Raw genomic sequence first — 24,688 nt, forward strand, 5'->3', positions numbered from 1 at the left:
ATTATGGTTATTCATTTTATTTAAATGAAATAGTTGATGGTGTTTTGGTTCCCAGTTTGACATCTCCAGAGATCAGGGAGTGTAACATTTACTTGTATTAAACTTGTTAAGTCGAACAAAGCAACACCTAAACATACACGGCACCACGGAATACAGCATGATAATCAAAACAATCATTTGATGCCAAAATATAGAAACAACAAGCTTTATTGATAATTTTATTGTTTAAGGATATGCATTTACATGCACATTCTGAAGCAAATAATTAGGAAATATATGTTTTCAAATAGCGTAAGTTTCTTTTGACCAAATTAGAAAACAGACCTGGCACTCGTCTTCAAATAATAATATAAACTCAAGAGGAATTAAACAGGCATTTTCAACAGAAGAATACATAAAAAGGGTGTAAATATCCTCCAGCTTGAGGATTTGTGAGGTGCACCAAAACTCTTTATTTTAGTTGACGGCCCGGCCCCTCGAGCTCTTCGCTCCCACACAGCTTGAGCTGAGCTCGGGCCGGTTGACGTCACAGCAGAGCAATCTGTGGTCAGCCTGAAAATTTCCTCCAGCTGCTGAGCACAAGATGAAGCCTTAGTGTCACTGCGCTCTGATGCTCATGGTGAAGACTGCTTTGGATAAAAAGGATTTCAGTGTGCGCAGATTTTTTTTTTTCTGCCAACAAGCACATAAAACTTTTAAGACTTTGGCTCCGTCGGGGGGAACATTTTAAAAAAAAAAATAAAAAAATAAAAAAAAAAATACTAAAAATGACTTCAACCCAAACAAATGTTTCGGTTTTAAGTATTGCCTTGACTTTCAACTTTATGGACTGAACCTCCTCGTGTTTTAAAGTAAATTTCCAGGACAAAAATCTTCAGTCAACTCCATTAACAGTTCTGTCAAATGTCAACTGCAGTGACCTGGGAGCAGTCTTTGGTAGACTAAACCAGCTAGTGACTGTTAGAATTAGCACTCAGGGAAACAGGAGTTGGTTTTTTGTTACCAACCATCAGCCTTATAACCAGGCAAATATAATTAATTCTCTGATTATTTTTATGTTTATCATTTGAAGACGAAAAGAATTAAGAAATCAAAATAAAATGAAAAGACACTCCCCCTCCCCAAAAAGGCACTGTAGGTTCAACAAATATAGAATGATCTGCATCGATCATTTGCAAGGATTTAAGAAACAACCTCAAAACATATTGTAGCTAAAATACAGCCAAAGCTCTGAATCAAAAATAATATTTTGATTTGGATATTACTGAGGGAGAATCAACAATTAAACATCATTACTGTACATTCAATATTGAATATCGAATAGGATGTATGCAGTCGGATACACAAGAGAGGCTTCTCATTGCACAACAAAATTAGTTCCGATATAAAGTCGACGTGTTTCGTGACTCAACACATCCGCTCTTATTGTGTAGTTACTCGAAAGCTTAACTTTCTTATTGCAAAATACATTGTTTGGTTGGCTTTCCAGGTTTTAGTGACTGATGAAACAAAGCCCTGTAAATGTATAAGAGATGCTACAGCTGGGCTTTTTGCATTTCTAATTGATGTTTAGAAAGAATAGCTTACAATTCCCTTACTCGAATCCACCTCTCATTGTTCCATGACACCGAAAACCTTTACAGGTGCAACCACAAACAAGAAATAGTTTTCTTACCAGCGTAGATAGGGTCTTGTGAAGAATTAATTACTGCAAGATGCCAAACAGGCAGGGCTACACTTTGAGTCTCCGTCTACACTATTCCCACCCGATTATACTATAAAAAAAAAAAAAAAAGAAGACGTTTGGACCCAACACAGGGCTTTCAACAATAAAACAAACTTTCCCAAAATGGAAAATAAAAAAATAAGCAAACACGTAGCACAAAAAAACTGGAGTAACATTTTAAACAAAAGCGACCATAATAATTCTGTTTATATGCGATTACAGAAAATATACTCTGCTACTGTATGAGCTGGTCCCTCTTAAGATTATATGCTCGACAGACTCTTCAACAATCCGTTAGCTGTGTTCTTTCTCGCGGCCGTTTTAAGAAATCACAGAATGAGCTGGCGGCACAGTGGTGGACCACAGTGATGACGTATCTCTCTCTGATTCATGCACAACCAGAAGAAAAACGGATTTTTTCCAGATGTGATGAAGGACAATAGGTTTAGGTTTTTTGTTTTTTTTAATAGCAGCTTAATTTACCACCGAAAAGAATATCAGACATTTGACTGTCCAGCTTTTGTAGATCAGCTTTTTTAGTAAGCATCAGTAAAAAAAAAAAAAAAAAAAAAAAAAAAAAGGTTTGGAATAAATCGATCAGGTGTTTAGAAGAACTGCAAAGACTGTGCAGATCACCCTGACAGCTCTACCATTACTCACCCCACTGAAAACCTGCTTCACACCCGTCCGTGAACACTCAACTCTACTTACTGCAGGCCTTACCGCTCCAGTTAATGCTTCAACAACTGGCTGAAACTTCCCACTTACACATCTGCTCATCCTGCCACTACACAACACAGTGATCGTCGTTGACTTAACTGTGCTCCTTGCTTACTTTATTCACAAATCTCTCTCCCAACTTAAGACCTCAACTCTCCCCATGACTGAAGAGACGGACATTGTCATGATATTCCTCCTTTATCAGCAGATAAAGATCATAATTAAACTTAAAGCCTTCACCCTGATCACCAGCTTTCCCGAGATGCATGCAGAGAGGGGCTTCGCTCAAGAGTGAAATTAGGTGAAATAAGGCTGACTGCCGTGATGACACGGCAGAAGGACTGACGAGTTGCCTCAGATGTCCGTTTGTACGCAGCGCTGCCTGGTTGGGCTTTCAGGCTGCACCGCGGCGTTCTTCTTGTTGGTCTCTTTCACGTCCTCGTTCTTCTCCGGATCTACGTCTGCAACGTCCCCCACGTTCTCCTCACTGATGTATAGAAACGTCCCACTGCCTCCCTCTTTTGGTGAAGCAGGCGGGGATGAAGACAGCAGGCGGTGGGCGAAGGCTGCGTGGCTACTCTGAGATGGGAAATGATCCAGGCGGTCGTGCTCCACCTCCGGCATGGCGGCGGCGGCGGCGTCGTTGTAGGTGGGGGTGGTGGGATGATGAAGGTGCGGGTCCGCGGAGGAGGAGCAGGGTGCTGGTCTCGAGGTTTCGGGGTCGGAGCAGCTGAGCTCTGATGAGAAGTGGCTACAGTGCGAGTCGGCTACAGAGGGGAGGCTGCCGCTCAGAGATGGTGAATCAAACTCGGAGGAATTAGTGCTGCGCTGCTCCAGGAGCTGAGCATCCACGTCCCCTTGCGCTTCATTCATTTTTGTTTCTCCTTTGCTGCTGCTGCTTGCTCTGTCCCACAGCTTACCTTTGCTCTTTTTGCCCCCCAAGACGGAGGGGTCCTTTGACAACGGGGACGAAGGACAGCAGTGGTTGGCATGCTGAACACAGTAGCAGGTGAGGGGACATGAACACGGCCATGTGCCGCCGCTGGCTCCTTTGAGGCCGGCGGTGCTGCTGCTACAACTGGCTTCATCCAGGCTGCTGCTCGCGCTGCCGTGTCGCACCTGTTTGGACTCCACGTCTGCCTGCATCTCCAGACTGTTGTCTCTGCGAAATGAAAGCACTCAAATTTGACATGTGTAAAGAAATGATGAAGACGCTATTTTAGAATTTCACCTTCTATTTCGGGCATCTATGAGTATCCTCGTGCACATTTATTAAAAAGCAAACTCCGTAAAAATGTCGAAAGACTTACGAAACTATAATCTCTAATGTTTGAACGTTAACTCACTGATAAACAGAAAACACGCAGTGCACTGAATATTGAAAAAGAAACAATGGCTTGTGATGAGATGACTAAACAATTGGACCGCAAGGCGTCTGGCACAAAAAACTAGGGCAGGATTTTTTTTTTTTTTTTTCTTCCCCAACAGTCTGAAAACAAGTCATGAATCTGGCTCAGCAACAAGTAGGACGAGAACACTCCCACCGCTGACCTTTCCAAAGGCATGTAGGCATTGAGGATGGACCCCGCCATGGCTCTTGTGCTTGCGTTGTCACTGATCGTCCCCAGACTGACGGTGGCTGATTCCCCGCTCAGACTGCAGCGCTCCTTCTGGACATCAGCCTGCACTTCCATCCTGAGCGGGGGGGAAAAAAAAAAAAAAATCAAAGACCGTTCAGCGGTCGAGTTATTGTAAAAGATTGTTAATAAAGTGAGTACAGAGGATTAACAGCATGCGGTTTATTAAACAATCGACGAAAATATCTTTGAAAAAAATAATCTCACAATAATCATGATCCTCTTTCCCGTTTAAAAATTCACAAACATGACACGTAAAATATAATACACACTCTCTGCCGGTCACGTAGTACATGGTGATCCATGTTTATTAGTAATTCTGAACCGCGTTTAAACCATAAACATTTATATCGAGGCTCCCAGCTCCGGTCCGTTACCGGTTGTAGCAGCTGCCAGACAGGCTGCCGGTGATGCTGGTCCCGGCGAGCGCTGTGGTGCTGGCGTTGTCGCTCATGTTGTCCCGTTGAGTGGAACTCACGCCGCAGCGCTCCATGTGGCTCCCGCTGACGCTGAGGCTGAGGCCGGTCAGACCGCCAACGCTCGCGCCGTCTCCGAGGCTGGGATTGTTAAGCCGAGTCTCTGCCACCGAGGTTGTGTCTGAGCAGAAGGACGGACGGAGAAAAAAACCAAAATGTGTTTATTCATTTACGGAATGATTTGATTGACAAAATACTTGAAAACCAGAAGGTCTAATATCTCTGCGTCCCGTCACTGTAAAAGCTCAATGAGGTTTTGAACTTTGAGGGGGAAGTTACCATCTTCTGCTGGTAAAGCTGAAATATAGGAGCAATGTGAGAGAATCGGGTCAGAAGGATGAAAAGGAAATAAATACCGAGCAGGAAGTAAACTGGAAGCAGTTGGCCGCCGATAACAAAAGCAAACTAAAAGAAAAAAGGACTTCATTCTTCTGACCTTTATCTAGTTACACCCGTGACTTAACATTGTATCCTGGGACAACACACTAATGAATTGTTAGGTGTGAATAAGTGTCATCATGTCTCACACCTTATGTTCCTGGAAAGTTCAAAGTCCCTGCTGTCATTTGGAAATCTTCATTATCATTCTCAGTGTTGACAGAAGCTGTGAGAAATACAATCCCTTTTTTAACGCCTCCTGGGAAAGCAAGACGAGCTTGACCTCACACAGATGCCAGTTCGACGGTGACGATCACACGCAGACAGGAAAAACCACTGACGTGGTGACAGTCATCTCATACCAGCACACCTCTTCAAATGCTTTTCGGAGCCACCCATCAACTGTTGTGGTATTTAACGGGCAATAAATAACAAGTAAACACGAAGGCGCTGACAGACGCAGGTGTATTTGTCCACCCACACAAGCAACATACCAAAATTCCTTCTGCCTCTCCTGCAACACAGCAGCTGCTTTTGCTTGTTCAGTAATTCCTCTGGTGGAAATCTGTGGCATTGTTTTCCCGTGGTTGTTTGTTGTTTGTTGTTTTTAACGTCTGCGTCTTCTCACCTGTGGCTGCTGCTCCGCTACCTATGTTGTCGTTTTCGTCGTCGAACTCGATTCGCACCCCTTTGCCGTTCCCAGCAGACACTCCACAGCCTCCACTGCGGCACAGGGAGATCGGCACAACTCCGTAGACGTACGCCAGCATGATGGGGACACCAATTCCTACACGACACAACGTAAACACACTCGCACGTCGTATCGGGGTTTCCTCTTAAAAACGGGTTATCTCTAAATATAAAACAAAATCCTATCCCAACATTAATAAGAACTCGCATTCGGCATCTCTTACTTTACTGGATAGATGACAAAAATAGAAGACATTTTGAGAGATCGGTCTTATAGTGTTAATTTATTCTTTCATTCATTTAACTTTTATTTCATTCTTGGGAATACATTGAGGGGAACCCTCATTTTTAATGACACACTGAGCAGTAATTAAGACAGATTAAATCAATAAAATATGTAATAAACATAATAGTAAAATAAAGTAGGCAAAATTAAAGCACTAAAACAAACGTGACGTAAAGAATTATTAAAAAAAATACCAGTGGGCATGATAAAACTAACATACAGACAAGGCACCAGTTAAAACAGTAACAAGTTGAAGCGAGGAGGTTCTTGATCTAACAATTAAATTGAATTTAAATAAGGTAGCAGGAAATAAAATATTTTTGTGTGTTACAGGAAGATCGTTGCAGGAAGATCCGGCTTTAAAACCAAAGGCTGTGGGTTTTTTTTTTTAGTTCAGTACTCGGGGCTTTAAGCGTGACCAAGTCTCATGAGCAAGTTTAAAAAGTTCCAATCGAGCATCGACGTGATATAAAGTGACGTCTTTCCAACAACGGCCTTATAAACCAACAGAAACCAGTTCTTGTCTCACTTCTCTTCCAGGGAAAACCAACCCAGTTTATCTATTAAACACCACTGACCCACCAGGAAAACCCCTTTAAATATTTCACATTCAGTGGAGAGACAGCTGGTGCAGCAAAGCCACAGAGAGACAACAAGAGAGATTCTTTCTTACCAACAGTGACTGCAGCAACCACAGGCGACACGATCACAGACAGCGTCACACCACCAGCTATCACCAAGTTCCTCTTGTGTTTGGAGATGTCCTTGCCTTCATAGCGATTATGGATCTGATGCGGAAAAATTGTTGCGCAGGATTAACAGGAGAGATACCAAGAGAATAATATTGGTGGTGCTGTGCAGTGAAGTCACAGACAACAGGCGTTCAAAACTGATTTATGACCTCACAACAAAGTGGATTTCTAATTTAAGATTATAAACATGCATATTACACACTGCAGTCTGGTTTTAAGCTGCTGCTCATTGTTCAGCACGGATAAGCGGGTATAGTGCTGCCGCAACATAACTTCTGCTCAACTTATCTGCGTGGATGATCATCACTACATCTGTACTACATCTGTATTACTGCCGCCTCCATTCCCACATCATCTGAATGAGCTGCTGAAAGCTCTCACCTTTCTGCCCACATAAACAGGGATGCCAATGATCATTGCAGGGATGGCGATGCCAGCGATAAGGGCGATACCGACGGGCGCCCCCACCAACGTGCCGAGCTGCCACAGGATCTTCTTCTTTCTGCTCCAGGGCTTCTTCCCCCAGAACGTGCAGCCTGACGGACTGAGAGGACAAGAGAGGGAGGAAATGGTTTCTCAGGGCCGAGACAGAAAAAAGGCGTGGAAGTGTGTATCTATCATTCTTTTTTTTTTTTTTTACTAAAACTTGGGCTGAAAAATAAATACAACTAATTTCTCACATATTTATATTTTTATGTGTTGATAAAATGAATTCCATCATCCCTGCACTGAATGCGGGGATACCGAAACGCAAACTGCAACAAGCGTACGAGAAACTAAATAAATAACAACGAAAGCAAAACGCATTCCAATTGAAGCTTAAGCGAGAAGAATCTAAGACAAGGAAACAAAACTGAAACTGGGCACGGCATCAAAGCCCTGACTGGAAACACTGAAATGACGTGAAGCAGTCAGCTCCACGGTGCGTTTGTCTCACCTCAGGTAGTGCAGGTCAGAGATCTCCTTCATGCAGAGCCAACAGAACTCACAGCCGCAGACAGCACAGGTCATGTGATTACAGCTGCCGTCATTCATCTTGATGATGTAAGCGGCGCATCGAGGGCACGGTTTGATGTCATCACCTGGTGCAGGTTGATTAAAAGGAGAAACACACACACATGTGCTGTTTTTTCATGCATATTGTACGCCGTAAATTCATCTGTGCGTGGTGTGACGAGGCAAAAAAAAAAAAAAAAAGTTGTCGTGTGTGCTGAAGGTGTAAATACCAAGGAACTGCTCAGGTTAGTCGATGTGCATTGTGAAGCATGTTACCTGCGGCTCCGCTCTCTTGACTGTAGCTGAGGGAGGACGACCTGAAAGTCCTCAGGCGCAGGTTCTGGGCCCTTTGTTGCCGCGCCGAGTCACACGTCTGGTTGGGATGCCACAGCTGCTTGCAGTGGTAGCAGAACTCCGTCCCGCAGCCCTCCCGCCCACAGGTGATCTTCGGGCAGCTGGCACAGCCAAATGCAATGACTGCATAACTGAGGGGGGGGGGGGGAATACAGCCAAAATGGTGGTTAATAGCTGGTAGCAGGAGAGCATGGATGTAGTAGTTACGCCCCAACACTAGGGGTCAGCAGGGCGAAAATGTGAAGTATAGGGCCAGTGAAGGAGGACAAAATTAGAGTAAAGCAATCTCTGGTGTGATTTTCATGTGCAAGCATAGAAAATTATCCCTGCTTTTGTCTTGCGTCTTCAGGAGTCTACCACCTCGAGACCCGTTACAACAATTCACTGTTGGCGAGATCCATTCTGGACGACTGCGTGTCATCATAGTACCTTTTATCAATCATTACAATCGTCTATTTGAGAGCCATTTCTGAGAATTACCCGGCATGACCGAGGCAAAGTACAACAACTGCTGTCTTCTAAATATGCAAATCTAATACGACCCGACAAACTGGTTCTATAAAAACACATCACTGCCGCAGCCATTTATATCCCCACGCAATTACTGCCTCATATAATTTACTCTGTTATCTGTCAAAACAATAAAATGAATGGAGGCAACTGTGTCCTCTTGCTTGCCAACTCGCAAACGTACGTGTCCCTCTGGTATGAGACATTAATATTTGTTTTGCTGAAAAGAACACTTTATGTGCAGAAAGTATGACGACATAACACTGGGACCGTCGCCACCACAGGAACATTAGGCTCGGATGATGAGGAATAACAAACGCTATGACGTATAAAATGGACAGCATGTGACAGCTCTTTAGTGGGACATGTGTAAAGTCTATAGGCCCACTCTGATAGCTAGCAGCCTGCATGAAACCCCTACTGATCCATCCAAACAGTGTGAACATATTCAACAGCATCTACATTTAATGTCAGTCTGTGGAGCAACGCCCACAGAAAGACAAGATGCTTACTCAGTTCAGCACAAAGACAATATTTAAGCTACGTCCACAGTTGTGAAACGCCTCGACTGCTGGCTGATGAAGTCAACTGTTTACTTCGTCAAAATTGTGGTTGAAATGAGATAAGTTTTTTTTATCCAATAGACATGCTGACATCAGCTGATACTGGAGAAGCAACAGTGAGGCCAGCTGTGAGGAAAGTGGAAAGAAAAGTCAGCAGTGTCTCAGGCAGAATTCACATTTCTGTGTCCTAAAGGTGTCCTCCTTCACAGGAAGAAGTTAAAACCAAATTTAAAAGTAAAACTGAAAATAACAATGAATAAAAGGCTTTTACTCAAAATAAAATAAATATACCATTCATGGTACGTCGTGGAGGTTTTCAAGGTTAACGTAAGTGTCATATGGCAGAAACAAAAATGAAGTTGCATTTGACACTGTCCACCCTCATAGTTGGCATATTTGACAGTCCTGCGATGGAAGCTGTATGTGAACACATAAATCCATAAAAACATTCAGTCTAGACACTTTCCCAACAGTCTCCGGTAACGCCTCGGTGAGACCAGATGATTGTGTCAAAGATTTCCAAATGGACCTTTTGGCATCCGTACTAGTCTGTTCTCCCACATTATTTTCAGCGGAGCAACTTAGTTCCTGTTCAATTTCATCTCCTACTCGGTTTATCTACAAAACTAAGCATGCTGATACACTGATATCTGGCGGTCCAACCTCTAACACACCTTAATTGGTGCTGATCAAATTGAGTTTAAATATACCAACATTAAAACACGGTGCACTTAACTACAGATAACACCAGTCTGTAGAGTCAGTAAACTCTACCCTGCATATTGATTTGTCTCTTCTTGTAAAACACACAGAGGACTTTTAAATGAGACAAAATGTTATGCTGAGCTAACAACAGGGCCGAATAACGAGTGAGCACAATTATACCAGGATGAAGGGTGAGGGCGTTAACTGGTGGAGGGTGAGGCAGTGAGACCAGAACCGAGCTGTTCGGACGTTGAGAGCAAGACGAGTTGCCACAAACTCATGAAAGAGCCATTATTCTGGGAGACAAGGGTCGGCAGTGTTGACGCAACAAAGCCATGACAGAGAGAGAGAGAGAGAGAGAGAGAGAGAGAGAGCGAAGGCTAAAACCACAACTGAACTGGGCAGTGAACTAATGATGACGACAGTGAACGTGGCCTACTGAACCCGAACTCTACGGAGAGGTAAATACTGCTCTTATGCACGGTGGACAGTTCGTCGAGCAGCAGGTGAAACGGGGACAGCGCGGTGTTCGTCACGGTTCAGGCCCCTGAGAGCAAACTGTTGAATCCCTACCCGGCTGAAAACACAAGACGCTGACCCAACCTCAACAAACAGGAATAAAAAAAACAACAAAAAAAAACCATCCAAACAACAGCTCTTTAAAACCATTTGTTCAGCAAGTAGTTGAAGGAGGTTTTGCAGAACTTAATCTCATCTCAAACTCATAATTTAAAACGCTCAGAAATTCACCGGTTTTTCCCTTTTTGTTATTTAAACATTTGAATCAGTCTTGAGATGAATGTTTATGATATTTATTATTTCACTGTTATATTCTGTGTGATTACATTTTCCTGGTCTCATTTTAACATCATTTATTGTTTACTGTAACTTTGTTTAGTGTGGCAGCAAATAAATCATGAACTTTAATGATGGTTGTTAATGCATTAATAGACACACCAAGGCAGTTAAAGCTACCAACTTGATTTCTTTATTACAATTTTATCTATCACAGCAGATGCCGATTTCCTGCGCATTAGTATGCATGACAAAGGGAAACCAAAATAAACGGGACTTGAACATAAACACTAAAAACGTGTTATATTAATTTAACATTAACTGTTTTTATTCGTTTTCAGTTTCACATCGGTCCGAGTGACCATAAGCCATCTTTTACTGGTAATTATGCTCTTATATTTGTGGATAAATGTATATATATTTATGTCCCTTCACAGCCTATGACTATTCAAGTAAGAGCACAGTCTGATAACAATCTCCATGTACTCACTGCTCACGTCTTTTGTCTATGACTCACAAGGCTGACAGAATAATGAGGTCGGTTACTGCTACAAGTTATTTTTAACTCAAGCATCAATGAAGAAGCTGAGGAAAACTTCACAAGGCCACATTACGGCCTTGAAGCTACCTTGATGTAGTTCCTTACTGTGTTATTTTAAGAGTCCTGTATTGTTTTATCAGAAGTACGGAGCAGCGTGGAGCACATCTCGGGTAACCGAAATCAAGATTTGGACACATTTAAAGCTGCACTCTTTCAGAAAGTAATATCACAAGCCTGAAATATTGCAAACTGGCTAAAAAATAGGCTCCAAAACATTACACATGCTTTGCTGCCATGAATGTTGAAAACCTCAATATTTTGAAACTGCTGTACAACCCTTCATTTACATTTGACTTCGAAAACCCCTCAGCTCTGGTTCTTACCCGCAGTCTGGGGCTGGGCACCAGCGGCAGTCAGGTTCAGCCACCAGCCACCTCCTCAGCATGAACTCCTCATACTTCTCCATGAGACCTCGGTCTCCCAGTATAATCTGGATGTCGTGGGGATTGAAGCGCTCCGAGCACTCGGGGCAGCTGATGTTGACGCGGGACTCGGAGATCTCGATTCGCAGGTACTGTCGCAGGCAGTCTGCACAGGAGCGGTGGTGACAGGTCATGATGTCTGGGAAGCGGTCGCGTGCATGGTGCAGTAGGCACAGAGGGCACTCCAGCAGCTCTGATGACGATCCCGGCACTGACGAAGTCGATGCTACGTCCAGTGGGAAGTGGGTTGAAGTCCGGTCATGGAAAGTCTCTGACTGCACGCTTTCGACGCTGACAACGCCGTCCACTCCGGCGGAGGCCTGCGGAGGCCTCGACTTGCGCTTGGGGTCACGGTCAGGCCGGCGTCTGCGTCCAAAGAGCGAGTGAAGGGATAGACGGCGCTTTTTGGGAGTCTTTCTAACTGAAGGGAGACTAACAGAGGAGGCAGCAGAGTGGAGGTCTCGCTCCGAGCCCGTGCTGCCATGATGCTGCTGGTGCAGGCTGCTCATCACGCCAGAAGGGGCGCCGCTGGTTCTAAAACCAGAAATCACCACATTGGGAGAGGAGAAGGGGAATGGTGAGAGGAAGGAGGAAGGATGGACTACGGCTTGAGGGACAAGATGATCAGGGAAGGGAACTGGATTACTGTCAGCTAGGACATAGTGGCAGGAAAAAGTTGCACAGTCTGAGGTCTGCAGGTCAGTGATGTGGTCTGTCCCTGGTCTAAATCACAACCTTTAAGATGTTCTGCTGAGGCTGAGATGTTGATGTTCTGAAGTAGGACACAAACCTGAGAGAAGAGAGAAAACAGAAAAGGATCAGGTGCTGCTGTGCCAAAGCGGAATACATTAACTTTTAATGTTCTGCTGCAAAAACAGACGCATCTGGAAGCAAAGAGAGGCAACGTTATTTTCAGGAGGCAGAACAAGCGCTCGATTACAAAAAAGGATATTAAAAATAAGACAGACAACTATCAGTGAGGCTGTTGCTCACTGGCCTCTGTCCGAAAGCGAGACCCTTCCTTTGATAGTTAAAACGTTTTCTGGCTAGCTGCAGGAATTTTTTTTTTTCCCCAGACGTGTCTTCTGTGCTGCCGATTCTGCTCACATAAACAACTGCATGATTTCCCCAGAGTGTGTATTAGTCAAGTGATGGCAAAACAAGACAAAACATTGTGTCTCTCCACCATAGATCTCGGATGCGGCCACAGCTGCGTCAGCGAGCCTCGAGTGCTTCCACTGCTCGTTTACACAGCACAGCGAACTTAACCATAAGTCATCATCAGTGAAAGCAGCTAGAAGTGCACTTGTAGTGGATGTGAAGGATAACTGTTCGAGGGTGACACTGGACTAAACCAAACACGCAGAAGTGGATTCCCAGGATTCTGTTCTGCTGAAATACAATGACATTAAAAGACCAACTCGAGGCCTTAAAGCAACCAGAGTTAGTGGCCATGGTGCTGTGCAGGCTTTCATTTCTTTGACTGATCTCACCCAATGAATTCACGTGTCCCGGATAAACTGCTCTGTTTTGGACTGTTTCCTTAAGAGAAGACGCAGAATAAAATGACTGCAAGCGTCTCGCTGTTTGCATTCCAGCCAGGGACTCGATCCTGAAGTGTGCTGCGTCAGCCTTTTGGCAACAATGACACATTAACAGATATTAAACCTAAATACCTGCATGAGTTTTACGCACCAGTACAAAACACACAGCATACATTAGCTTTAAAATCAATACCCATGGTCAAATCTACTGGCTTTAACATCAGGGATTGTAAAGAAACTGCATGTTTCATTGGTCCAATTCATCTCTCATTTAAAAAAAAATAAAAAAAAACATAACAGTGCTGAAGACACAAGAGTGACATCAGCAAGAAATGCTGCAGCTGAGGGTAATGTAATGTTATTAAAAACTTTGCGTCTCCTTGAGTATACTGACCAGATAAGCATTTAACCAGATTGGTTTATAATTGAATTTCAACACAGTGTACCTGCTCTTACGAAGAACACATCTGGAGCCCTGGTTAAGAGACAAGTTTCCATCCTTGGTTTAACTTCTCACTATATTCACAGCACAGGAACGGCTTTCCGTGCAATATCGTACAAGCTTGTCTGCACTGGTTTTGACATGTCCTCAAAACTATAGTTGCCAAATCATTATATCATAAAGTATTTCAATTTCCTAAAGTTTTATGCCAACTAAGCAATACAAAAGACAAGAAAAAGATTTTCCCAGACTGCTGCTCACTCCAGACCCGTGTTTGTGTGTGTGTTTGTCATTAGGGACTAATTTCAGGAAAATTCCAGAGGCAGCCAAAAGGTGACTAATTAACAAGCCTGCTGTAAATCTCAACTGGGCCAGCAAGCCTGCGGGGCACAAATTCTCAGTCCCATAACCTACAAACCTCAGTCTGACTGGCTGCGTTTTATCTACAGTCTTGATGACATGTAGGTAGCAGTCAGCTTTTTCAACTTGAAGTACTTTTGTGTTGGAGAAAGCGTCTTAAAAAAAAAAAAAAAAAGGGCTTTCAGCTGCACAGCCCGAAGCCAGATTAAGTTTGGTGCCTAGACTGCTTTAGTTTAGATTTCCTTGTGTTTATCAGGGACATCTAGGTCAAATAATATAATACACTAGAATGACTCAATGGAAAACGTCCACTTAGCAAGGAAATGTCTTTGGGGGTTTAATCATAAGTTTAAAGCTCTAAGAAGAAGGAACAAAAAAACAGAAAAGGCATCCAAATCTGACGACATTAGATTTGCTCCTCCATGTGTTGAATTATATTTGAATTCATCTCTGACTGTAGAAAGAACACCATATTACCTCTGTGTACAGCAACCCAACCCTTAAAAACATTATTTATTTGCCAGCGTCAAATGACTTGCACAAGGTTTCAAATTGGAAGAACCAGATTGCTACTTAAATCCTCCTCTTCAGCTGCAAACTTGCAGCAGTTTCACAGAAAAAAGACTGAAATGCAAAGCAGAAGCTCATCCTAAGTGCATCTGAGAAATGCCGGGTGTAAACTGCAGGAGAGGTCTCGCCACACACTACCCCACCTTTCTGGACATCTCCGCGCTATTAGAGCTCCAACAGTTTGCTCAGACTCGACTATACTGCAACTATTTAATAATAGATTGGCAGACCTACATTAGCATTCGTCCTCATACACAATCTGGCAATAACAGAAAAGATTCAACACAAAAAGATGGCTGTAGCTTATAAAGAAAGATTTTCTTTTTCCCACTGTTGGTTAATGACTGACAACACTGTTTATACTGTTCTGCATTTGAGACTAAATCCTCCTTGCACATCCCAAGCTGTAGGCATGTTTACCGTTTTCACTTGATATTATAATGTACTACTATTAACTGTATAAGTGTTGTCATCTCATGAGCTGACATTTGGCATCTGACTTTATTGGATCACATAACAGTTTTTGTTGTGTGTTTAAATGATAGTTTTGCTCATTTTGTAGAATGTTAGGATTTCATAAGAGTACATCAAGTGCAGCGGAGATCATTAATTCAGTTTGCATCATTTAAAGTACTGTGCCTTTAAAAAATGCAACTCAAAATCAAACTTGAGTGAAAAATGCCTCAAATAAAACAATCATGGGGCGTAGGGGATGTTTCAAGCAGACATATTTAGCTGACTTTACCTCACAAGGACAATACATTCAATGTTATGGTAACGGATATAGTTAACTGTAAACAAAAGATAAATGAGATGAAAAACCATAATTGCATTTCATCAAGCCATTTGCACTGCAGCCAAGTTGTAAAGAATAATGAGTTTTAATTGGTGGCTCTGTAAGTTTAAAAGAAAACTAAAGCTCGCACATTTGAAAGAAAAACTAAACACAAACCAGCAGTGTGTAAGGTGATGATGACGACGACTGTAGGATGAACTTTTGGTAACAACATCCATCCTTGAGTGTCACAGCACTGAACCAACAAAAGCAGAAAGGGCTTTTGTAATTATTGAACGAGTAACCCTGAAGTTAACTTCCACAGTGACGCCTACATGGTCCAGGCTTAAGGGATGCCTTAAGACTATAATTCCACATTGTGACAAAGGGTAATGATGTACTGGGGGTGGGGGGGGTAACCAAGTCGCGTGAGCAAGAGGAAATTTTAACGAGGCAGAGGAGCAATTTCAAGCAACCCACAGGTCAATATGAAATTACAACCTCCGAGGCGTAATTAAACGGGAAAATCCTGCCTCTGCAATGTTCCAAGAATGAGTTTCCATGTGACTGCGGTCAGTATGTGTGTTTGTGTTAGTACGCACACATTCACATATTCAAGTTCTGTGGCTCAGAGGCAATCACATGCAACCACAGCTCGCACACTGGTATGGTGCCCCAGTTCCCGAGACGAGCCCGGGGCCAGAAGCAGTTCCAGTCCTCAGTCAATTCTTCAAAGACATCCCCAGGTTTTCGTCCGTTTATGGTAGATCATGATTACAATTGTAGGATGATTTAAACCAGCGGTTTTGTACTAGAGATACAGGTCAATGTAAAGTCACCGAGTTGCATTTTTAGGGGTGGGGGGAGTCACACTATAATTTATGTGTCAAAATGGAAGGGGTAAAAAATAGCAATAAAATGTGTCACTTGGAGTTGCAGCGGTAATGGTTTTAACAAGTACAGCCCTTGAGACCACAGAGCAATAACTCTGCTCCTGCATCGCAATAAAGAAAATAAATCCAGGTTTCCCTTGCCTGTAATTTTGTTAAGAGACAATTAGGTGCACAACCAAATACCAATGAAACATTTTATCCTGCAGCTCTGTGACTGCATACTGGCACGTCAAACCCAGTTTCAGAAACACTTTTTGTAATATTTTTGGACAATTAAAAAGCTCTAAAGAGAGCGTGGCCCGCCCCCAAAGAAACATCCTTCTCTGAATGTTCATATTAACATTGTTCCACGGTGATTCTTCTATTTCCAAGACAAACAGATGTGCAATAGCCCAAATAAAACCAGGCAACAGAAAACATGCCTCCAATGCAGATTGAATTCCTTTGCTTGTTCAGTAACAAATACAGAACCTTGTGCTGACCTGAACATGGACAACGTCCATACTTATGATAGCGTAAAATGTTATGCCAACATACTTGAGGTAAACTCAAGCCTGAATTAATCACTAAAATCTGATCTCCATGTCAGCCAATATCGAGTGTTTTACATTAAAATGTAACATAAATATGTTGATCAAATAAAGTGTCCCTTGAAGGCGGTTGCTAAAGAATCAAGATATTTTCAGGACATCATATAGTTTAAAAATAAACTTGTCAGTGCTCTGGCGGAGGAAATGATATAGTAAAGGCGTTGTTTAGAAATTTCCCAAAACAGATCTTTGGCAGTTCTGCATTGCAAATTGCGACACTCGTGTTCACCGATATCTACGATATGCTCACACCAGCCAATATATTAACAAAGCCACCCTAAAAAAAATATAAAAAATTTCGTTCCCATAAGCAACAACTACACAGACCGATGGCATCTGCCCTTTTGTAGGGGTTTTTAAAGGATCTCAATGCGCTGCCATAATAAGCAGACTCAGTAATGATGACAACACATTACACAACAGAAAATAAGTCATGATGATTAAATTTGACGTTATATTTCAGTGTGCAGGAGAGTAGAATTGAGCTCTCTCACCTCCCGTCTAAGGTTCACACACTTCATAATTATCACACACACATGAAAACACATTTGTTTGATGACTCTGGTCTCAAGAAAAACATCACAAAAGTCATCAGATCTAAAGAGACAAACTATCACCTCAGCTCTGGCATTTCCTGTAGGCTAAATTGGACTATGTTTTTTTTTACAAAGATGTAGTCTATCACATTTCTGTAGGCGCAAATCATCTAAAGCACCATCCTCACCCCCCTCTTGACTTTAATTATTGAGGGATGAATTGATTTAAAATGGGGTGCATTTGAGTTAGTGTGTTTTTTCTAAGTTGGGAGGGTATTACGAGGGAATTCCTGCTGTGGTTCTCACGGCTGAAGTCCAAATTTAGATGAAGATGATGCGAAGCTTTAGCGAGTTTGGTACAAATGTCTACTTTCTCACATACAATGATCAGTTTCCATGACTGGAAATGAGAGGCTCAAAGCGTCCTTCTGCTGTGTTCATCACGTACTTCCGGTGACATTCCTGTTTGAGGACAGATTTCCTGATCATGACAATGCATTGCGTTTTCATGGCTTTGGACCAAAGGACAGCCGTAAGACTGGATGACAAACTCTCTAGAAAAAAATACTTTTTACATAACTTTGTTAACCCTAACACACCGAGATGAAATATTTCAACGTTTGCGAGACCGTCCCTGCCGTCTACATCATGAGAGCCTTTCTCTGAAACAGATTCACACTGGGAGAAGGGTATTGTTAGGCTGCGCAGTACTTATCAGGTGTGGGACAATTTGAATCTCTATTTAACCTGTTATCTGTCCAGCGTAGTATAATGTCAGAAGTTCAACACGGAGTGGGGACGGGCGGAACTGGAGTGAATCCATCTGATGCTGCTTTCAGCTCTATTTAGTAAACAGTCGGCTTCACAGTCAACAGGGCAAGGTACTTTTCCACGGTATCTGTGCGTCATCACAATGATTCTGGAACAAAACAAAACAAAAATCCTACCAGTAACAAAATACTTCATCATGTCCAAAGCAATTTAACATGCATCTCCATTTAGCACCATGGAGACAGCACATAAAGAAATAAGCCCTTCTCACTTGTGTTGCTCCCAGGAGAGGAAGAGGAGATGTAATTTCCCTCCTATACACAGAGATATCTCTGCCGCTCAGCGGGGTTCTGACAGGAACAATAAAAGAGCCACATTAAGGATAAAGTTCCAGTGACAGCTTGGCTTTTCAGCAATGAGTTTCTCCCACTTACGCTAACACTTCCAGCTTTCAGTACCTCGGCAGCGTGCGGGGAAGAAAAAAAAAAAATCATTTTCACGTCTGGTACGTTAAGAAAATGTGTTACTTTTACAGTGCTGGCACAAGGGAAAGTATTTCTGTGCTGCAGCCCTCCACGTCGCGCATCCCCGGATCAATGCATGACGTGACAGTCTCTTCACTATCCTCGCTGCTACAGGCTTTTCACCCTGAGCGGCGGGGAGCAGGAAGCAGATGGGTGGCATGATGGAGAAAGCCCCGTTTCCATTTTGTGAAGGAGGAAAGAGACAGCCACTAACAGTTACTCACAGTTCACCAGCAGTGCCGAGGCTCACTGTGAAATCAAAGCCAAAGATTCACTGATTTGACTGCCTTTAAATTTGTTTGGCTGGAAAATTGGGGGGATGTGTGAGAAATTAGTGAATTCAATGGGGGTGCTCCTTTTGGCGTTTTTATAAGCCCACAGCCTGTAGAAAAAAATTGAAAGTACAGTTCCCTTTGAGGGCCAGCTGTTCATATTTACTAAGAAATATAATCTCCAAATTACAGTAATCCAAATCACAAAACTAAGGGAAATACATCCAGAAATAAAGGAGGACTAAAGCATGTGTGGAACAAGTTATAGGACAATTATATTTTCTACTTTTGATTCTGAGATTACCGTCTCGATTGGCAGACCTCATCCTCCAGGTTATATTATCTTCATCCGCATGGTTGCAAATTGTTAGCATTTATCCCCAGAATATCACAACAGACTAATAATATTTATTATTGCCCCCATATAACAAAAGACTCAAATTTTAAAGGAGAAAATTCAACCCTGTTTGGCAGGCAAAAACCATGTTAAAGTCTACACTGTCGGTCCCCGGTGGAGTAATACGTGCTGGCTAATTCAAGCCAAAGGAAAAGTCAAGATAAGTGTAAATACTTGTAAGAGACATTATTGCGAGAGAGCAAATTTTCCTTCAATTCAAAGCTCAAGAGCCGTGTGCGTCTCTGGGACAGGCTGCTGTCTGGCGTTTAGTCAGAGTCACGTCGCCGATAAAGGGACGATGGCTACTTGATTAAACAAATATAGCTTCAAATGAATTGTTTGGACTGACTCTATGCAAAACAAATATTAGCATATCAGCTCGTATATACAGAGATAGGGAGCTCTTGTAAACATAATAGGCCTGAAACATTAATTTCTCCATTTTGAGCACGGCATTCCTTTTTCCGACCAAAAACGTGATTGATGGGTTGGTGGAAAATACATTTCAACATGATGTATGAACCTAATGGACCACATTTGGCTGGTCGTCAAAATTTAGGCCAGTAAACCTTAAACTAGTTCACTGCAGAGAGCAGCTGCCTGACTTTTTCAAACTCCCCACCCACCTCCTAATTTGTTAAAAATAATGGATGTAATGAGATTGATGGTGGCGCTTCCTTTAATAACAAATTTACTCTTTTTTTTTTTTAAAGAGAGAACAATCCAGTGCTTAAAAATATGTAAGACAATGCGATACGTTAAAAAAATGATTTAAAACTTGCCACTAAAATCAAAGATATGTTTTTGTTTAGGTCGCGAGAAATAATACTTATTTGGATGATATCAAGACAACATTTTGAGGTGATATCTCGATTTTGGACAATATTGAACAATCACCAATATATCATTTATGCGCCAATATAAAAACTTTTTTTTTTTTTTTTTTAATAATGCGGAAAAAGATGCTTGGGGTCAATTAGAAACTGTTGTATTTGTTAGTTAAGTTCACTGTTGTTGGGGACAACAAACAAACAAACTGTAAAATATCCTGCCTCCATTACATATCTTTATGAAAATTGTCAAAAGTGTCTGATAACCAAGGATTCAAACTTTGTGTTTATATACAATATATATTCTGTAAAAAGAATCATGGCCAGTCATCAATATAGGATTTTTTTTTTTTTTTTTTTTGCTCCTTGATATAGTTATTGGCCCAGAAAAAAAAATCCAGTATCGCTAGGGATCTAGTAAAAACATTTTTAACAATAATTGCCCAAGTTTCCAACTAATATTGGTCAATTTAAGCAGTAAAGGCCATCGAAAGAAAGCAAACACGACAGAAAGAAAGCTTCGGTGAGGATGGTCTGGATTAATTTAGCATGCATGCTATAATAGTCACACAGCAAATAAGGAAGGACTAACAAACTGATATGTTATGTGCTCACTAAAGCCTCCATATGAAGAGGTTTTGTATGGAGGTATATGGAGACGAGGTATATAAAGAGCTTTACATTTCCTTCCACTGAACCGTGCAACAGGACAGATCACTAATCAGACGTAAACTGGACTTTACATGAAGGTTATTTACCGTCACAATGTAAGTTAAATGTCCAAAATAGAGTTGCCCTAAACATACAGAGTTACACATTATACAATATAACGTTTACATATTTTAAAGTACTTGTCTAAGCAAACCAAACAAACTCGCCTGTGCTAAAAAAAAAAACAACAACCCGTTTTACAGATCAGTCCGAGTGACATGTGCAGATATATGTAGGTTCGTCTGGGAAAAATTTATATTTCAGCTCAAATAAAATTGCAAAACGAGAATTTTTAGAGCCATTAAGTTCAAACAAAGTGCCGCGAGGACAGTCGGCGGCCTGGTGACGACATCACGAGAAGGAAAGTGAAAAGACGCCCGACATGTCATCTGAAGCTCGGTCGCAGGACGGACTACATTTTGTTTACATTTTGTTTACATTTTGTTTACATTTTCCATTTGGCCTGCTCGCTACGAAATCAGATTTGTCCAGCAGGAAGCTCACTAACTTTAATCGCCCCGAAGAGTTGCTGACCGGCCGAGCTGCGGTTGTTTGCTCAACTCGTTCACAGTTCAATCGACAACACGGCTCGTCTAAGTTAACCTCAACCGGTCATTCAACTTTATTTGGGTGTCAAAAGAGGATTTTTTTTTTAAATTATTTTTTATTTTTTCGCCGAGCTGGAGTTTAACAAGGAAAATATACAAGCTAACAAACTGCTAGCTTCTCAACAGCCTCGAAGAGGAGGAAGTTCTCGTCTGTGTGACATCAACCAAATGTTAAGATATCTCCGACTTTAAATTATTTTATTCAACTTACCGTCTTATTTCCTTTTACTTCACAACACAAGTCTAAACTGCTGTCTTCAATTCCCAGGGAGCCGTAGGTGAAAATGTGTAGCAGCAAACTTCGCAGGACAGCCAAGGTGCATTCCCCGAGTCTGACTGTTGTCGTCAAGTCGGAAAACAAAACAAAATAACATTCAAACTTCCGGTCAGAACCATTTCTCCTTTCAAAATAAAAGCCACGTCAAAGTTGTATTTTTTTAAATCACCACAGCCGTGACTGGAAGTAGACTCCGTAGTAACCAAATGAAAACTGTATTTAAGTACAAGTAGTAAGCATTAGCATTAAAATAAAATCACACAGGTTCCTTTCAGTGTTCAATTACCGTACATAATATATTTGATCATCAAATATGCATTAAATGATGCTTACGTTTTAGTGCATTTATACAAGTACTGCCTGGTCGTTTCATTAATACCAATAATATGTCACATCTTGTGTTATGAATTACTATATCTTCAAAGTAAATAGTAAATATGACTGTAATGTAACTGCATGATATAGTAAAAAATTATATTGCGGAGCAAAATGTAGGGTGTAGAAGTACAAATTAGCATAAAATGGAAATACTCGAACAAAACATTTCACCACTAGAAATTAACATAATTTTTCAAAAGAAAAGTGATTTGTGGTATTGTTATTTTCTGATGATCCTCTCACAGTAAAATAACACATTTTGCAAAGTTATTGAAACAAAACAAAACAAAAAATATATATCCACTGGACAATTTTACCACTACCTAACCCTAACCCTAATCTTAATGTAAAACATCTAAATATAGTTTACAAAAATAATTAAAATTCTTAAATCTTTTTTCTAGAAAATGTAATGTCTAATATGCATCCACAAAGTACTGCAAATTACGTGCTTTTATTTGTGAGACAATTATCTCAAACGGAGTATCTAATCCTGGTAGCAGCTGTGGATTTGACACGTTGACAGTCCTGATATTTATCTCGAAGTTTAAACACTGTCACCCTGTGGTTGACTGAAGAATAGTTTCCCCACACACCCTTTATACATCCTCTTTTGGGGCTCATATAGGTAAACCTTAACCCAGCTCTGTTTGCATTGCCAAATTAAATATTTTCAATTTTATACTCTTTGAACATTTTAAAAAGGTAACAGTTTATTTGCAGTATTTATTTTCAAGCACATCACAGTAACTTTATAACATGAAAAATATTTTAATCCCTCATTTTAGCTCTCAAAAATTAAAACTACACCTGTCCATAAAGGTTTGTTGAATGATGGATGTATCATCTCTAGAGCTGTCTTCATCTTCTTTCAAACCCCTCCAAAATGTAACAAAAGCTTTCTTCCAAAATTTAAGCAAAGCTTTTTCTCAACTAGATTTCTTAGTATCTTTGCTTCAAAACGGGAGTAAATTGGAGATAAAAGATCAGTCAGTTGAACCATTATCTGTGGCGCTGAGGCAGACCTGTCGCAGGAAAAAAGGGAAATGTGCAGCTCTGTAACATTAGAGATGTTGCTTTTGACATCGTGGCTGACCTTTAATCAGTCTCATCAGAATCAAATTACTCAAGTGTTCTTTGTCTGCCACAATGGGCATCACATTTCTCAGTCATTTGGTGTTGTTTATCAAAAAACACATTACTGTAAAATAATTTTATGTTGTTATGCTGTTTTTTTCTTGTTATTAATGTAGAAAATTATAAATTTCAAAACCAAGATGAATTTAGTAGTGAAACTTTACTTTAAAAGTAATGCCAGCAAAACTGTCATTTAGCCTATTTCTTAAAAGTGCTATACAATAATTTTCTAATTAAACAAAATGTCTCTCCTTCAGTTAATGTTATAACCTGATGGTCTGTTATATTAAAAAAAAAATGTTCATAGACCACTTAACTATCTTCAGCCCTGAATTTTTTTAAAATTATTTCATTGAATTAATTTCAATTTAATTGAAATATTTCATAAAATTTATTTTAATTGAAATATTTCATTTAATTTAATGACAAAAAAGTCATACTATAGCAAAATATGCTAGTTGAGGTCATGATGCCAAGAGATTTTTTTTTGTACATTTCGGTGTGATACACATGTCCAACGAATTTGGTGTGTGTTGGTGAAACTAGGTGCGGGGGCTGCAGCTTAGGAGGCGGTAGCAAGCCATTTGGCCACGCCCTCACGCAAAACACATCAGATGTATCATCTCACCACGCGGATGTATGTCACATTTCATGAGGTTTCAAGCATCCTTTGACCTTAAACATAAACTTCCTGTGTTTTGGCAAAACATTAAAACTTTGCCACATCGCCATGGTGACGCCCTTCGAAAAGTCGCAGGAAGTCCTTAAAATATATCATCAACCACATGCGTAGGCTATCATGTGATCAACCTACCTAGCATGTGAAAGCATGAAAAGTTTAATTTCCAGTTTCCAGCAGGGGGAGCTATGACTATGAGCGAATTTTACCATACAGATGTCTTCAGGGCCAGACGGTTATCATACATGTAAAGTTTGGAGAAGGTCGGTCCATGTACATAAGATTTACAGCAATTATAGTTTCATGGCAAGACGCTCAAAATGGCCGCCACGCCACGGGCACACCGACCGACAAAATCAAAATGTTTTAGCAACTTTTAATCCCAAAGGTGTTAAGAGTGAACTGACAAAATTTCAAGTTGGTCCCAAAAATTCTGTTGGAGTTCGTTAAAGTTCAACATGAGCAAAAATTCAAAATGGTGGACTTCATGTTAAGTCTTAGTCCCAAGAGACTTTTTTTATTTTTTTATTTGTAGGTACGGTCTACATGTCCACCGGATTTCGTGCATGTAGGTGAAACTAGGTGCCAGGGCTGCAGTTTAGGGGGTGCTAGTGAGCCATTTGGCCACGCCCACTCGCGAAACCACTACGATACGTACATTATTGTTCCAAGTTTCATGAGTTTTGAGTATGTAAAAGGTGCCCAAAAGGGCGATTAATCTTAAGGAACGAGAATAATAGGGAAGAAGAATTCCTTGAAGAACAACAGGGTTTTCGCACAATT

General features: G+C 41.2%; 1 protein-coding gene across 2 annotated transcripts; it reads right to left on the reverse strand.

Moving 5' to 3' along the window:
* Position 1: 1 nt before the first annotated feature.
* On the reverse strand, positions 2-21,773 carry rnf19a (ring finger protein 19A, RBR E3 ubiquitin protein ligase). 2 transcript variants are annotated; one of them, XM_069697563.1, is made up of 10 exons: positions 21,646-21,773; positions 11,513-12,401; positions 7,938-8,146; positions 7,603-7,747; positions 7,047-7,209; positions 6,587-6,701; positions 5,566-5,724; positions 4,461-4,680; positions 3,998-4,141; positions 2-3,608 (listed from the first exon to the last, which is right to left on the reverse strand). In XM_069697563.1, the coding sequence occupies exons 2-10, from the start codon at positions 12,118-12,120 to the stop codon at positions 2,801-2,803; spliced, it is 2,571 nt and encodes an 856-aa protein (XP_069553664.1). In that variant the 5' UTR covers positions 12,121-12,401; positions 21,646-21,773; the 3' UTR covers positions 2-2,800. The 2 variants fall into 2 exon arrangements, with proteins under 2 accessions (XP_069553664.1, XP_069553673.1); XM_069697572.1 differs by lacking the exon at positions 21,646-21,773 and adding an exon at positions 18,364-18,443.
* Positions 21,774-24,688: the final 2,915 nt, after the last annotated feature.

Source organism: Brachyistius frenatus, unplaced genomic scaffold (genome assembly GCF_029030835.1).
Source record: "Brachyistius frenatus isolate BFR_SWC_R1_liver_20210118 unplaced genomic scaffold, ASM2903083v1 Contig_2, whole genome shotgun sequence".
Lineage (NCBI taxonomy): Eukaryota > Metazoa > Chordata > Actinopteri > Embiotocidae > Brachyistius > Brachyistius frenatus.